Genomic DNA, 16,878 nt, shown 5'->3' with positions numbered 1-16,878 from the left:
CTTATTAACCAGAGATGGCTTTGTTAAACCACCGACACACATTACACTTCATGTGAAATCATAGTCCACTTTCTTCTCTTAGGATTTAAAAAAAAAAAATATATATATATATAAAAAAAAAAACTTACAACAGTTGATATTTCCACACTGTGTTTCTGCATTTTTACATTTTAAAAAAAGTGTTGATAACTGAGAGAAAAAAACCACATGCACTACTAATTAATTTAAAAACCATATTTGACGTATAAACGAATTTACTATAGTGACTCTCTGTAGTTACTCTTCCTGACTGGAAGTAAAATTATTACCTGGGTGATGCATGCTATCCTTAGTCCTCTTACATATGCCCAGTTGTCATCTTTAGCTTCATCTTCTTCATTTACTTTGTTCATTAATTATGACTACTTCACACTGTGTGGAACTCTGCCATCCATCATCACAAAGTCCCGTCATTCTTGCCCAGTTTTTTTGGATCCTTGCTGGGCATGCACCAGTCATCAGCCTCCGTGGTGGCCTGGTAATGCCGTAAGGCCGACTTGTTGAAAACAGGAAGCCTCTCCACTGACTCTGACGACAAGGCCTGGTGACACAGAATAACATGAACTTCTTTGTGTGAATTAATGGCCCTTAATTGTGCACAATGGGTCGTATTTGATTCTGTTCTCACTTTAAGGTATATGACAGCTGAGGTACCGTAGCCCTCCATAGAGAAAAGCTGCAGGTCTCCCTGGAAGTACTTGGCGTACAGTCGGGAGATGGGCAGACCATAACCGAAACCAGCCTGAATAAAAATAAAAATAAGGGTACTTATTATTATTATTGTACTTCTCTAGTACTCGTAGCAATTTACCAGGGTTTTTCCCATGTACCTACAATACTAATGACAAAACAGTTTTGGAACCACAGCATTAATTGTGAAGATCTTTGTAAACAGAAAACTGTTCATCAACACTAACTACTGCTTTTCATTCATAGACACACGATCTGTCATGATAATCAACAACGACAATTTTCAAATGAACTCCTACCAACGGTGCGTTTCGAGAGTTGTCCACATGGACAGGACTGGGAGCTGTGGAGTACATGTAGCTAAAGAGACGTTCTATCTTCCTCAGGGGAACTCCTCCTCCTCTGTCAGACATCTAAAAATAAGGCACATGTATTGTGTAGTTGTAGTGTTCAGCCACCACAGTCAACAACTGTAACCCAGACAGATTGTTATTCATGCCAAGCGTCATCTCTGAATGAAGACAATTCTCCTCCTCTACCTTTATGGTAAGGTCTTCTTCACCGAGGGCCACTCGCAATTTGATCACAGGCAATGTTGTACACGTTTCATGTGTCTCTACTGTAGCTCTCATGGCGTTCTAAGTCAGGACATAGATTGCCATGAAGAGTAATTGGACACACGACCACAGAAAATTAAAATGATATTCTTAGACAAACTGTACCTTGAAGAGCTCAAAGAGCATGTGGTAGAGGTGAGACGGCACATAGACAATATGAAGAGGTTGACCTGGGTTTTTAGCTAAAAACCAATATACATATATACATTTTAGAATAAGAAGAATATATTTATAACATATTTATATTTTAAAGTGTTAAAATGGAAATGTTTTAGACTCTGAAACTGTTCTGTTCAGGACAGAGCTTGACTAGTTAGCTAGTGTTTAGCTTATCTTGTAGCTTTTCCCTCTCCATTCTTTCTTAGTATTAAAGAAAGAAATAATCTAAGTCATGGGGAGGTAGGCGAAGTGAACCCAAATGTTCTGCTAAACGTGTGACTTGTAATCTTTAGACTTTGAATAAGCCCTTTAATCACTGGGATTCAAATAGACACTGTTTCAACAACAGCTTGGTCTCAAAAGAACTAATGAAGAGAAAAAGAAGATAAGATAAGAGATTATTTATTGTAAGGTTTAACTCAAACAGGACGGGTGGCTCTACTGCCTCATACAGAAAGTACCAAGATAAATAAAAAATATACATAACATAACTAAATATAACAGAAAACAGAAACTTACCATTTAGTTCTGTGATCTCCATTTCAGGGGAGGTTAGGTAGTACTGTTCACACAGCATCTTTGAAGTCTCATAGGCATCTGCAGAGTGAAACAGAACAGTCTGTGCCGAGGGATCAGTCAACAAAACAAAGAACAACTAAATAACAGTAATGAATGAATAAAAATAATGGAAGAAAGTCAAAGAACAAGACTTCAACTTTGTTGTGCTTCAAACTATTGAGTAAATGATTATTCTTCTTGGATTCCTATGATTTTCTTTTCAAAAATAAATGCGACTTACAGATAGATGAGACTTACACGCCTTATATTTTGTTCCCAACGACAGTTGTGACTAACTTGCCACCATATATATCTGTCTTACTTTAATTCTTCTTGTGTAGCTCTTGTGTTTCTCTCATAAGAAGCTCTCTGTGTGCTCTCCTGTTTGAGTGAGATTGTGAAGATGACTGATTACCCTTCACCACCTCCACTACATCACAGCTGGGGTCAATGCTGCCAATATGTTTGGGATGAGCTGGGTTCACACTGCCGTTGAAAATCAATGCTGCAGAATAACACAAAGCACAAAGTGTGTTAGGTAAACAAAAACACATAATGGCTGAACTCATCACACAGCTCACATGTTGGTGAACCCTAAAGGAGAGGTAATGGTCGCACAGTTTACATTTGTTGACATGACTGTAATCGTAAATAAAAGTCGGCACGTGCTGAAAAATGCTACCATCCCGGATGACATGAGTTGAACATTAGCAAAAAAACTGATCAACCCACAGCCAATCACCGAGGGCTATACTGACTGTGTTGGTTTATGAGCATGCGTATGGAGATACGGCTCATGTAGAAACGGTCCAAGAAGTACTGGACGTTCTGGTTGGTGACAGGATCCACGCCAAACGCCTCTTTGTACTCCACCACCCCCTGAGCCATTGTGGGAACCACATTGTTGTGCCTGTTTCTAATGTTGACCAGAGCCTGTGTGAATCTGAGGAGGAGGAAAATGCTATTAAATGTCTGAGGATGTGGACAGCAGAGTGATGTCAAACAGGAATTAAATATAATGTGTTAGCTTACACTGTAGGGTTTGTTTTTAATTCTTAGTGACTAAGGGAAGAAGATGATATATTATATTGGACACAAACACATGGTTTACAAGACAATGGACAAACAGTAAACCTTAGGGTTAAACCAACCTACTACCTAGAAAAGTTAGTTTTATTATTATGACTTACTTTCTCAAGGCATCAGTGTCATCTGGATCTTTTTCTAAAAAGTCTACGATGTCCAACAAACTCTGTGAATACCTGGTAAAAAACAAAACAAAACAAATAGTACTGAGTCTGACCTAATTTTTATGGAAGCCCCAGTATATCATTATTAAGTTAAGACTTAACAGTCTTAACTTAATGGTAAAATTAATGAATGATTCACAATTCTCCAAGATTATAGACCAGCAGATGGAGTTGACCACAGTACTGGACTCTTGTGGTCTCACTTTTTGCTGCTCTACAAAAACTGGGTGAGAGGTGACTAGCTGTGTGACTGTGCTTTAAAATGTGCAGACTTTTTCCTTCAAATGACCTTTGGCTCTTAAATGTTGTGGTTAAGCCCCCTTCAGGAATAGACTTGTGTGACTTGGAATAGCTCATTATGCATCTGATGCATGAGTTCATGACTACTTTCTTGCAGGAAACAAAGAAATAAAAGTAAAGAAAACCAGAGCACAGGAGGTACACAGACGTGTATACAGTACATGACTTTGTAACAGTCATGGAAAAAAGCAGGGGGTGGGGCTTTGGCCTTTGCTGTGAGGTTGTCATGTGATTTGAACACCAAACATAATCAACATCCTCATGTCTATGGTGAAACGCTGTGTTCAAATGTTCTGCTTGGAGTATTAGCAGAGACAGGGCTCCTGTTTTGACTCAAACACTTAACATATAAAACATAAAAAAATATATTCCTACAACTACTAAACAACAAGATAGGAGATAATGGCTATTCTAAAAGAAGTAAGTTTAATAACTGAACCATTTATCTTCTTTAACGGTTAATTACCAAATACTGGCAGAAGCCACATACTCAGCTTTCTCAGACCCTTTAAAAACAAAAAATAATGTTGCTGAAATTCAGAGGTAATTTCTGTTCTATTCAAAGAGCTGTAACTTAAACCAAATTTATTTCTACAGTTAATTATTTGTACTTCTACATGGGTGCAAAAACAGTAAAAAAAACTATTGTACAACTAGTGAAAAACATGGAGCAGATATTGATACTACTTCTCCCTGTAGAGATAATCATGTGTCTGGGAGCAACTTAAACTAATAGACAGTGTAGCACAGAACTTTATATACCAGTGACCTTAAACAACCTCGAACAGTAATCATGTATAAAAGCCAATAACCTAGGCAGGTGACAAGTTTGAAGTGTTAAAGATAAGACACCAGCTGGGTACAGATAAAACCAGAGCACAGTGTTTCCCACATATAACCCAACCACTCTCTGTAAATGTAGGGATGTATATTTACAAATATTCTGCTAAAATAGTGGGTTTTATTTGTTTTATCTTTCTTTTCCCTAACCTCACTGTATAACAGTGGTGTCAGTCAGATCACTTGTTGGTTGGTTTATACTGTACTGTAGATTAAATCAGTTGGATGAGCATGACTCTGGTTAAGTGGAACCTACCAGCTGGTGAGAAGCTTAAGGGATGGAGTGCTGAGGAGCTTGTCAGGGAGGAAATCAATTTCCTTCATGATGTTGGCCAATCTGACAGGAAGCTCCTGACGCAGGAACACAAATGAGGTCTTCTCACATGCATTTGCTGAGCCTGCAGTCACACGAGGGACAGATAAAAAATCTTAGTAAGCATCCGTGGTTGGCCCTTCCATCTGTTAAAAAAGCTGCATGTTCCCATTTCAAAACAACTGATCTGTGTGCAGAATGGGTTCTGTTTACAAGGATCTATTATGCAAATTAAATTAGGAAAAAATGCTGGTAAGCAAATACAGTTTTTCATATCTATCCATCTATCAGGCTGGGGTCCCAAAGCCAGCAGCTGGTGGACTAGACCTGTGTGCAAGAAGCATAAACTGGCATGTTAATTTGTTGGGCATACAATATTTGAGTTCTCAGTTTCTGGTTCTCTGATGTCATCAGGTCTGTCTTGTTTTATTTGGCCTCATTCACCATATTTAAATAGTTACACTAATAATCAAAACCTAGTTTTCTTCGAAAAATGCGAAAGGAAAATGGAAATAATGATTTGCACCAATAAAAACAAGTTAGTAAAAGATACAGTAAAAACAAAACAATAACAACACACCCGCTCAGAATGAAACCACGTGGGAAATGAATGTGGTTCATGGGTTTGACCCATGTTGTGCATGAGAAGGGGTGTGAATATGGTGTGCATCAAATGGTTAAAACAAATCAATACTGCAGCTTAAGGCTTACCAAAGTCAATGAATTGTTTCATGGACAGCGGAGAAGGGGAAAACTTTGAAAACCTCTCCACGAGCTTCGGTATTCCAGCAGAGCCGTTTTTCAGCAAAAGCTGAGCAAACTTCATGTTTCCTCTCCTTCACGAACACAATGCCACGGACAAAGAACCAAGCTCCGAGATTAGAGCTCAACAAAACGTTTTTTGCTTGTTTAAAAGAAGACCATAAAATGGACATCTATCAAAACGTTAAATGCAATCCGCCAGCTTTTCTGCATCTCGGCTACTTTCTTGCGTGTCCTCCAGTGGCGTCCTCCAAAGGAAACTTACTACACACACGAAGAGGAGGCGGAGTGAAGATGAATTGACAATAAAATTGACCAATGGGAAACAGGCTTTACGCCTGGGGCGGATATTTAGATTTTCTCTGTCGTTAGGTTTAAACGGCATCTGCTCGACAAACTTTTAACTACACCGCCATCTACCGACAAGGATACTAAAATGCTATTTTATGATTTTATTTTATTAAGTCTCTATACATTATTGAAAGTCGGTAACAATCTGAAATATTAAAAACGATTAGTTAGATGCAATACGATCGGTTTATTATACCTATGATAAAAAACACAGCTCATGTACATTTAAAGTATGGTGGATGATTTGACCTAAACTGCAAATTAATGTGGCTCTGACTGAGAATCTTCATAGACAAATTAATGTGTTTTTTAGTTATTGTTCCTCTGGAAAATAATGAAACGATGAATCGAAGTTACAGGATAACCAATGGCATTTCAGTAACTAACGGTCCTCTATTATTGTACTACAGTAAATTCTAGCCGCACCTATTACTGTATACTATAGCCACATATCCGCGCAAATCTCCACATGTCCAAAGGATGGCAGCGTTGGTAAAATTCTCTGCGTTGGTGACAGCGCACATCAAAGAAGGAGGGACCTGGTCTCCTCCTCACATCACCATCCCTCTCCTCACAGTAATGAATCGGCGTGTGATGCATCTGTTTCCATAGCTATCCAGGTTAGTTGTCGCTAAAATGATTTGTTTTCACCGCTGTCATCTGTAGAAAACAGAGAGGTGGAGTGAATAAGGACGGTGACAGCAGAGGAATCTAATAGCTTTCGGTTTCCTGCAGAGGATGTGGTGATTTTTTTTGGGAGTCGAGCTGCAGCAGTGAGACAGCATCTTTACCGGGTGACACATCATTATCACTGAGGAAAGACAAGGTACGACTGTGTTCCTTTCTGTCAAAATAGGCCCGAATGTAGGAAAAAATACCCCCTTTTAAATATTTAATGTTATGTGTTACAACATTCCCTATGGTTTTTAATGTAAGGCCCTAAAACTAGTTGCTTTAAAAATTGACACCGTCCAACGTTAGCTGCCAAGGCTATTCTTGAGATGCTAATTCTGACTCAGTGTTTCATTTATGCATTTATTTATAGGGTAAATGTTATAATTTCTGCAATGCAAACAAAACCAAAACCTCTGTTTTTTTACCTGCAAGTTTCAAATATCTATAATAATTATATTATTGGTTTATCAAACTGAAAAAACAGATTCTCCCATAATGAACCCTGCAGCACTTACAGTACATTACTGTGGAAATGAAACTAGAGCATATTGTGACGGTGCCAAACATAGCTCACTCCTGTCCCATACTCTCTCTCCAAGCCTCGTTGGACACCATGTCGGACAAAAGTGACCTGAAAGCTGAGCTTGAGCGCAAGAAGCAGCGCCTCGCCCAAATAAGGGAGGAGAAGAAGAGGAAGGAGGAGGAGAGGAAGAAGAAAGAGGTAAGGAAAAAAGTGAGTACGTTCGGAACCACAGACACACTTACTGTAACACCTTCTAGTTTGTATTTGTGTGTTCGACTGCTTTCCGTCAGGCCGTGACACAAAAAAGGCCGAGGTTGTGTGTGACCATGCGTGCATACAAACATCCATATGTGTTCAGAAGGTTGGTGTTGGAATTCTTAATCATTCTGTGCATGCTCATGTGCATGCTGTCACCTGTTGTTTGACTCATGATGAGTGAGCTACACTGTGTATGTTGTACAATGATGGACGGACTGACATTTGTCTCTGTGTCCCGGACAGTCAGAGAACCAGAAGAAGGCAGAGGTGACCACGGAGGATTCAGACCTGGACCGAAAGCGCAGAGAGACGGAAGCACTTCTGCAGAGTATTGGTATCTCACCTGAACCACCGTTAGGTAAAAACACTTGCATTTCCTAATTTCAGTCGGTTGAAATGTAATGCAAAAAAATAAAAAAAAATTAAGTAAACCTAAATGAAACTTAAGCGCAGCAATATTAAATAAATGCAACCTAAAAACAAGTAAACAATAGTAAATATTTTAACTATACTCACAAGGTGCACTTAACAACCTGTTGTAATTAAATATGTAAGAATGTAGTAAAATATGTGTTGATTTAATAGACAGATTTTTTTTGCTTTTTAAATTTTGGTAATATATAAGGCAGAATTCTAATTTAACCTAAAAACTATGACCTTATTTTAAATTCAAATCGAAAAAACAACATTTAACCGTTGTTTTTGCTTAACATTCATTTCCTGTCCATGTGTTACAAATACGTATTTACAATAAAAGTAAAAGTTCTTTTAAAATGGTTCAAGTTCGAGAAAAAAATATAGTTTTTGGACAATTTGTATACTCCAGACTTTTGCAGCACTGCTCTCTAGTGGCCTGGTACTATAACAACACCATTGAAATGAACAGTTGCGGAAATGGGTCGCTACGTCATCTGGGAATATTTTAGGAAGTTTATATTTGTCTTTCAAATGCTTTCAAACAAAATACATAATGTATTGAAAGCCAAAAATACATTCTCTTTCATTTCAAATATTTATTACATTAAAACATGTATCGCTTTATTAATATAACTTTGTTTAATAAAATGTCTGTTGTCTGTTATTTTATTTTATTTTATTCATCTTTGTCAAGTCCCAACCCCTGTGTCTCCTTCCAAATCTTTGAGCACACCCAGTGAGACGGGGAGTCAGGATTCAGCTGATGGAGGAGCTGCAGGAAGGTAGGTGAAGCTAACCATAAGCTGGTGCATTAACTTGAATTTTTTTTCAATTTTAAAGTAACACAATTCTAAAATTATTTTAATATTGTATTTCTCAAAAAGGGATGGTTTCATTCATAAATCTGTTAATGATAATTTGAGGGTCTTTCTTGCAAAATAGTAACATTGACAGTTGTGACATATTTTTTCTTTTTTTGGGACAATATTTGCACATCAGGTTTAGGTAAGGGTGAGTGTTGTCACTGGTGGAGTGGTTGTTTTTCTGCTGCATCTGGTGTTTTGGTGACCACTGTGCTGTGTGTTGCATCTCATAGGAAGTTGTAATAAATGACTGTGTTTACATGAAAATATGGAGAGATGCAGATGAGAAGTGAAGACACAGCTACACTAAAAATGCAGTATTAATTGATGCCCTCGTTGGAATAGTTCCACACAGTGTACAGTGGCTGCTGCAAAAGATCAATGTTTTGCTGATGTGCGAGTGGTCATCAAGTGCTTCCCATGTGCTTTTGAATGGTGGCTGACTGTCACGATGTGAGTGATGCCGTCAGAGTTCATTAGTGACGTGTTGTTTCCGTGTGTACGTGAGGGGTGGAATTGGGGGATTCCCTTTTGGTGTTTTATCATCAATACCTTTATCCTGAAAAAGTTAGAAAAAAATGTTCCCCCAAAATCACCCTGGATAATGGCATGCCATTTTCAGCTTCTCCATTTGTGGCTGTGTATGTGTGTGTGTCCCTTCTTAGGTCAGGTTTCTCTAAAAACAAGTCCCAAGCTCAGAGCGCAAGGTAAGCATTTGCACGTCAATCCCAGGAAAATATTCCAACTCCACAGCAGGGACCGTCTTGTTGTAACACCAAAGTAATACATGAGTAATACTGCGTTTGTTCTGTTTTCTCACACTTCTCTTTTGACCTACTGTCTGATAAAATTCATTTCCAAACATTCACTGTGATGTTATTACATCTCATTAGCCTAGCATGAGCATCCTAGGTGGCTTCCTATGGCTTCTAGGTGTCACCACAGTAACTTGTGGTTGCTCCAAATAAATACTCTGCTGATAAACAGGCATAAGAGTTTTGTATTCACATTTATCAGTAAAATTGAAAAAATCATCATTTTAAAATTCATTTTCTTCTTACGTGCTCTTACAGTAACATACACATAAAACCGGCAGTAAATTACTGCAGTAAAATGCCAGGATGATCTTCAAGAACATTGGAAAAAAAAGAGATTTTTTTTTTCTTTTTCTTACTAATTCTTTTACATAGAGTCAATGAGGCTTTTAACAAAATTTGAATGAAATTATGAAAATTAACCCATATCTGTTTAGTCCCAATAAAGTGTAAACCTGTTGCAAACAAAACATCTTCAAAAATATATCAACATGAATTCCACATTTTTGGTTGAATAAATAAATTAGGAGTATATATGATGTTTTTATGTGAAGTGGCTTGTGGGTAATTGCGCACATACCTTTAACAACCAGTCCATCTGTGTTGAATGTGCCGCTGATGTGCATGTTGATGTTTGTGTCTTAAAATGTCTGTTTGTAAACCTGCATGTCCTCTATTGCCCCCGTTGGTGACATCAGGACGCTGCAGTGGGACACAGACCCCTCTGTGCTGCAGCTGCAGGCTGATTCAGAGCTCGGGTACATCTTCCTCCTCCTTCCTCTTATTCACTGTCACACACACACACAAAAAAACATGAAAACACCCAATTGGGCGATGCATGGTCGATTGAATACATAATTGACGTTAATGATACATTAGTGTAAAAATAAGTGACTCAGAATGACTTGCCTAACTAACGGATTGATTTAAAGAACGGTCCTTCTTTCTTGTTTTCTGACAATGTCAATTTGAACAAATTGGAATCAATAGCAGCTAACAATAAAATGTTTCTAAAATGTGACCCAGGCGCAGGATGCAGAAACTAGGAGCCTCCAAGATCACACAGGTGGACTTCCTCCCCAAAGAGGTGGTCTCTTACTGCAAGGAGACACAGACGCCGCTCGCCGCCCACCTGTCTGAAGGTGAATATTTGTACGTGTGTGTGCTTGAGTGACGTTCCACAGTTTTCTTCTGACATGTCACATCAAACGGTACAACAAGCTAACAGGGAGTATCGCCTTACACCGACTGTGAAGGTGAGTCAGTGGAATCTGATCCCCCTTCAACTGAGGTGGTTCACAGTCTGTAAATCTGCACTGAGTCAAAACAAGGAGAAGAACACAGAGTGAGTACTTGACAGGTTTCTGTTTGTGTATACTGTTACATCACGGTTGCTCTTGAAGTAGTGAGGGTGTTTTTATATTCATATGTGCAGTAGCATGTTCTGTTTGTTTTTCTTACCTTTGCTTTATTATTGATTTATATACAGCACATATTATAGGTGATTTGAACTCAATATTGTCAGGCAAAAAGACATTTTGGACACAATACAATTCAATCCCCCTGAACGCTAACCTTAACCATTACAAATAAATGCCTAATCCTAATCCCAATTCACTCCAATCTGATCATAATTCCAAAAGTAACAAGGTGTCCCCACAAGGACAAAGAGTCCCCACAATGTTAGTATTTGTCAAAATAATGTCCCGACAGATATAGCTATACCAGGTTCACACACACACACAGACATACAAGCACACAATTTCACTTGCCAGGACAGCTGGCAGCCATGTGACTTTGAAGGGGTTGTACTTCCTGTTTCCTGTCATTATAATAGATGGTCTGGTGTGGATTCCACCGCCCCCCTGCACAAGCAGCTACCACATACGTGTACACACACACACACACACATGCACAAGTACATGTCTCTCCTGATCAGCATCCAGATGACCCGCCTCAGCCCCCCCGCCCTCCCTCCCCCATTTCCTTGACAGACCCAGGAATAGATCATTTATTTAACAAGTGCACAGGCACTGACTCTCATACATGTGCTGGGGGACATGCACACATGGACCAACACCAGTACAGATTCAGAATCAGGTTGACTTGTATACACAAATACCCCATTAGTGAGAAACTGTCAGAACACTAGGGAGCGCCAAATCAATAAATACAGCCATTTTAATTCAATATCATTAGATAAAATGTGGAGGAGTGAGGAGGAGGTGAAGCCATAACTAAACAAATATAAACGTGGCATTTATTTTATGTTTATCTAGTACTCTATTCACCTGAACATATACATATGCTCTCAGAGCATTTCCTCAGTTGTTTTATCGTCAAACATGGAGGTATCTTGGACTCTCAGTGTGTGTGAACCTGTGAACATCTGGGAGCCAGAGCAGAGCTGTGGTGGTCCACAGGGAGGTGACCTTCGGTCTGAGGAGACCCTCCCTGTGCAGACTACCACAAAGCTTGTGTGTCTGGAGAAAAGAAGAAAATAGGGCGGTGGCCGCACCTGCTTTCTCCTCCGGCCTGTGTGTTTGTTCAGGCCAGTTCCTGTTGTTGATTACAACGTGAACTCAACCAGCTCTCTCACAATTACACACAGAAGTACCAGAAGTCATTCTTTGACAAATCTCATTGGATTGTTTCTTAGTTTGTCATTGCTGAGTTGTGAGTTACTCTGAAAGTTGAGGCTGAGATTTGTATGTGTGTAAATGCCTAACTATATAAAAAGAGTTTTACCTCTAGTTTCTCTCCCTTTTATAATCCCTCCTCAGCTTCCATTTCCTACTTCCTCCCTGGTCGCAGGGTCTGTCCTCGACCCGACTGTTCTCTGTCAGTTTTTGCCATGTGTGTTTATTGTCATGTTAAACCCTATATTTTAGAGTGGGTGAAGTTAGAGTGGAAATGGGAGATGCAGTTGGGGCGTGAGGGGGTGAGAGGTGAAGGGGAGGGGTTCAAACCAGCTGGCTGCACTGGAGGAATGAACTGAACAGCAAATCTGTTGTCTTAATGATGGTGGTGTGCCCCAGGGGTGTGTGGAAATCCTCTGAGACCCCTGTAGTTGTGAGAACATGCATGGGTGTTTTTGTGTTTTGTAATAATGACTCTGATTCTTTTGTTTTCGACCACACTATAGTGAATATATTTTCCCTTTGCGTGTCAATAAAAATAAATAAATAAAATTAAATATGATCCTTGTAGCCATATAAAATCGGTTTACTTTCTAGAAAACTAAATAAACATTTTTCCCCCCAAAGTTAGTTATTTTAATGTTTATGTAATAGAAAAAAATATTTTTTGTTACAGACAAAAGTTTGTATATAGGACGAGCTGTCTTGGTTCCATGTGTATTAGTTTTGCTACAACAAGATTATTGTGTTGTATAGTGAATGCAATTTGTGTCTGGGTAAATTAGATTATTATTTCTGCTAATGGAAATACTTCCTGATGTTGAAGTGTAAAATAGATATTTTAACGTTTCTAATTTCTGGATGACTCAACTTAACTGACCTTCCCAGTTCTCACATCTCGCCTCATGGTCAGGGCAGCATGATGTGTGTGCCGTATGATGAATCTGGTGTGTGTACGTCTGAGACTCAGGTTTAACTTAGTTAATGCGCCGCTGCTTCTTCATATCCGTGTCTAATTGGCCTCTTTTTAACAGTAATGTGAAGCGCTCTGTTTCCAGGGTTCATTGTGTGAGGTAATCACTTTAGTCCTGGTCAGGGTTGGCTCCAGATTCTGGCTGCTTCGCTAATGGCAATGAATGAACATATTTGTCCAGAGCGGTGGACACTTTGTCCCAGGACGTAGCATGGAAACAAAGCAGGGTCTAGTGTAGTGTGTGATACTAATGTAACTGAATGAGGTCAAACAAAGTGTGTGTCTAGAAGTTAGGGTTTCAGACTTTGCCGTGACGTTGAAGCATGGTATGAAGAAAGAGGTGTGGCCTAAATTTCCAAGGAAATTGACCAAATGGAATCAAATTTAATAGTTACTGTTAGCTTGAGTACATTTCTTTTAGGTCCATATGAGTTAAATAGTAGCAGGTTACTGTAGTCTGTCTTTATATATAGTCTAATATGTGGCAGATAATTTTCTAAGCAAAGGGTGTCAAACTCCTGGCCTGCAGATCACTTCTGGCACACCAACCTCCCACATTGGTCCCACACTAGTTGTCAGTGGTTCATGGATCACCATCTATATTTGAGGGCTAGAATATTTCTTGTGGGGTGGGCACTCAAAAATTTTTTTTTCTAATATTATGAAATTAAAGGATTTAATCTTGCCTAGTTTTACTGAATTCAGAACTTCGTCTTCCTCTTCCTCCCTCTTCCTACCAGTTTCCAATGTCCAATTATGACGAATAATAACACATAACTTTAACTTGAATTATTCCAATTTGGACATAAATTGTGTTCTTGCTAAAGAGGTTGGCAAGAACCAAAAACAAAACAAACAACCAAAGGGAAACTGTGGCCATTTTGTGCTGGTGCTTGTGCACGTACATGGGGCAGGTTGGCACCACAGGTGGGTGTGGTGTGGGTCCAACCCAGTTTGAAGTTAATTGCTTTTGCTCAGCAGAGCTTTAAAAGACCCATAATGGGCCTCGTTGGAAGGGTTGCCAAAGAACTGAAAGAAAAGTTAAGGTAAATGAGAAAATACAATGGATTGAACAGAGGAGAAGCAGCAGTGATGATCCTGCAGACATAATTGTTGGCAGCGGCCTTCAGAAGAACAACTGTACTGTACTGTACTGTACCGTACTGTACTGTACTGTACTGTGTGCATGTGATTGGACGTCGCACTTGCAACTTTGGAAAACCCCTTTGTCAGGGTTAAAGGTTCACAGGGTCAAGTCTGAGTGTGCGTGTTGATGTCCTTGGTATCCCTGTGCACAAGTCCGCCCATAACTCCCTCATTCTCTCATATTTTCTGGTCTATTAGTTTTGAGGGTTTCTACGGCTATAGTTAGCCAGTAATTCACTTAAGTATCTTTACTGCAATAAAAGGCTTACTTTGGACATGTGGTTTACTGGTAATGGCCTCTAATTGCAAGAGAAAACCCGGCGCTGATCTGCAACGACACACATCCTTTTAAATACGCACACACCCATACACACTCATGAAAAGTGTTCATGGATGTAAACGTGAGTCATATACACAAGCACCTTATAAAATGATCACATATACAGTATACTGTACACACATAAATACATACACACTAGCGAGCTAGCACGCTTCTTGAATTCAACGTAAGCCCATATTATAAAACTATAGACCATTGTGACCGTTTGTTTTTATAAATACAAACTACATTTTTAAAAAAGCATAACACTAATCATATGCCTTCCAAAAATTTAAGTTTTATGGGGTTTTTAAACACATACCAGTGTAAACTTCCCAGCTTACCATATTTAAAGGTCAAGGGAATGATAAGAGTACACTCACAGGGTTGTGGGTTAGATTGCAGACTAGGTAACATTATATGCTGGTCCGCTCGCTATCTTGTTCTCAGTAGGATGATTGCATAAAAGATGTCCGATGGCATTATCAGATTTCTTAATTTCAGACATTTTCATAGTGCTGCATTTAACTTATTATTATTATTGGAAGTCATCACAAAAGTGTGCCCTGGCAGAGTGAGGCTAGTTTACCACAACACTTTAATGTCCTTGTTATGTTTGGGCTGATTTCTCCTGCATGTGAGGCACAAGACGGTAAGAATTTACCGCTAGGCAGTGTGCTGAGGCTAACAACAAACACAAGTCCTGAAGTCGAGGTCCTTTAAGTTCTCACAGTCCATTTACCTCACGTCTGTCTTTGCTATTTTCTACAATCCACTGAAGCTTTTAAATAAAACGCTGAGTGTAACACCATTCTATATGAGACATGACTGAGGGGTTTGTGGGTAGTACTCAAGGTCCTGTAGGGAGGGGGGTTGCATGAGAGTGTGTTTTCATGGTTAGGTACTTATATTTTTCTATGTGTCTGTGTGTGTGTGTGTGCATATAAGGTGTGGGGCCACATATGGAAGTGCTTGGCTCGTACATTGTTGTGGCTTCAGCCATGCAGTTACAACAGGCGGACAGACCAAAGGTGTGTGTCTGTGCAAGTGTCACAAAGACCATAGATTATTGGAAATAAAATATTACGAGTGTTTTTGGAGAACAAAATGTACTTCAATATTTTATATAACTTTGAGCAATTTTATAAATATACATATAATTATTTTTTATATATATATGTTTTTATATATATATGAATGGGTTTTGCAGTTCTAATGTATTATAATGTTTTTGTCTTGCAGAAACATATAATCCTTTCAGAGTTTTGGCTATGTAAGACCTTTTTGGGTTTGACTTTCATCGTCATGAAAGTCTAAAGGGCACTGACTCCTATTTCGCTCCCAAGACTGATGCAAGGTCTCAAGTGGTTTCAGTCAAACGGCCATGGCAGTGAGAACCCAGAGTTGTTCTTGATATTAGGAGAAAAATAATGTGTCTCTCAGTGCGTAAGGTATTCCAAATGAGTCACAGATGATTGCAATTTTCCCCTATGACCACCGTATAATAAGGTACATGAGGCCATTCTTCTCCCCCTCCCCGCTCCCCTCGGCTTTCTTTTTCTCTTTGGCAAAATGACCATCATCCACAATAATATTTGCCATTCGATGAGTGTTTAAGATGAGCAGGAGTACAGTTTCACAGGCCACATTTTTCATTCTTTCAACTGTTTTATTTTCCCACTCGAGTTTGGTTGAACTTGACTTTTTGACATCTGAGCCCTCGCCCCCTACCTTTTCCACCCGTTGTTGCATTTTTTATGTGCGTGTAAAACAACATTGGGGCATGAACCTTTTGCTGGGTGGTCTGCCTTGTACTCCAAGATCTTTTGGACTCCCCTGGGTTTCATTTGAGAGCGTAGCGGTTCACTGCCACAGCTAGTCTGCAGCTTACGGCCCTGCTCCACTTGGACTGTGTTAACCATTTTCACTCTTTTTGTGTTGTCTAATGTTTACTTTAGTATCATGCAAAAATCTACCATCATATCCTCAGAGTTGATCTTAGCAAGTGCAATTAACAAGGCTGACAATTAACAATACTTTTATTTTTTTTTTTTCTCCCAGTAATCTTTTAAAAAATATCCACATTGTTTTAAATTATTTCACATAGATGTGATTGTAACAAATTCTGATTTAATCCACACAGTTTACAACTTTAAATGAAACTAAGCTGTTGGATTTCAGTTCAGGGGAGTTTTCCAATTGACCAGCAGGTGGCACTCTTGGCACATACACCTAATGTGAAGTTGACGCTCTCCCAATATAAATAGGCAAAGATTGAATACAAAAACGTTATCACGTTCATTGGGTGATGCAGTGATTTTTACCCAGAAAACAGAAAATGTATAAACCTTTTAAACAGGTTTTAATTTTA

General features: G+C 39.1%; 2 protein-coding genes across 8 annotated transcripts in view; one reads left to right on the top strand and one right to left on the bottom strand.

Annotated features, from left to right (window-relative positions):
- Nucleotides 1-6: 6 nt before the first annotated feature.
- Nucleotides 7-5,813, bottom strand: pdk4 (pyruvate dehydrogenase kinase, isozyme 4). The gene is made up of 11 exons (XM_008331261.3): nt 5,478-5,813; nt 4,710-4,851; nt 3,254-3,325; nt 2,822-3,006; nt 2,479-2,568; nt 2,025-2,102; nt 1,452-1,528; nt 1,269-1,367; nt 1,029-1,142; nt 668-781; nt 7-580 (listed from the first exon to the last, which is right to left on the bottom strand). The coding sequence occupies exons 1-11, from the start codon at nt 5,590-5,592 to the stop codon at nt 437-439; spliced, it is 1,230 nt and encodes a 409-aa protein (XP_008329483.1). The 5' UTR covers nt 5,593-5,813; the 3' UTR covers nt 7-436.
- A 322-nt stretch (nt 5,814-6,135) lies between these two features.
- dync1i1a (dynein cytoplasmic 1 intermediate chain 1a) overlaps nt 6,136-16,878 on the top strand; it is a 37,060-nt gene continuing 26,317 nt past the window's right edge. For 2 of the 7 annotated variants that reach the window (XM_017041310.2, XM_017041309.2), the window contains exons 1-6: nt 6,137-6,705; nt 7,154-7,287; nt 7,579-7,693; nt 8,447-8,534; nt 10,129-10,188; nt 10,457-10,572. In XM_017041310.2, the coding sequence (XP_016896799.1) occupies nt 7,168-7,287; nt 7,579-7,693; nt 8,447-8,534; nt 10,129-10,188; nt 10,457-10,572 (499 nt within the window). In that variant the 5' untranslated portion in view covers nt 6,137-6,705; nt 7,154-7,167. Of the gene's footprint in view, nt 6,706-7,153; nt 7,288-7,578; nt 7,694-8,446; nt 8,535-8,751; nt 8,758-9,280; nt 9,323-10,128; nt 10,189-10,456; nt 10,573-16,878 lie in introns of all 7 variants that reach the window. The other 5 variants (XM_025065175.1, XM_008331262.3, XM_025065176.1 and 2 more) reach the window with 5 other exon arrangements.

Source organism: Cynoglossus semilaevis, chromosome 18 (genome assembly GCF_000523025.1).
Source record: "Cynoglossus semilaevis isolate Cse_v1.0 chromosome 18, Cse_v1.0, whole genome shotgun sequence".
Classification (NCBI taxonomy): domain Eukaryota; kingdom Metazoa; phylum Chordata; class Actinopteri; order Pleuronectiformes; family Cynoglossidae; genus Cynoglossus; species Cynoglossus semilaevis.
The sequence above is the reverse complement of the archived record's forward strand: the minus strand, read 5'-3'. Positions and strand labels throughout refer to the sequence as shown.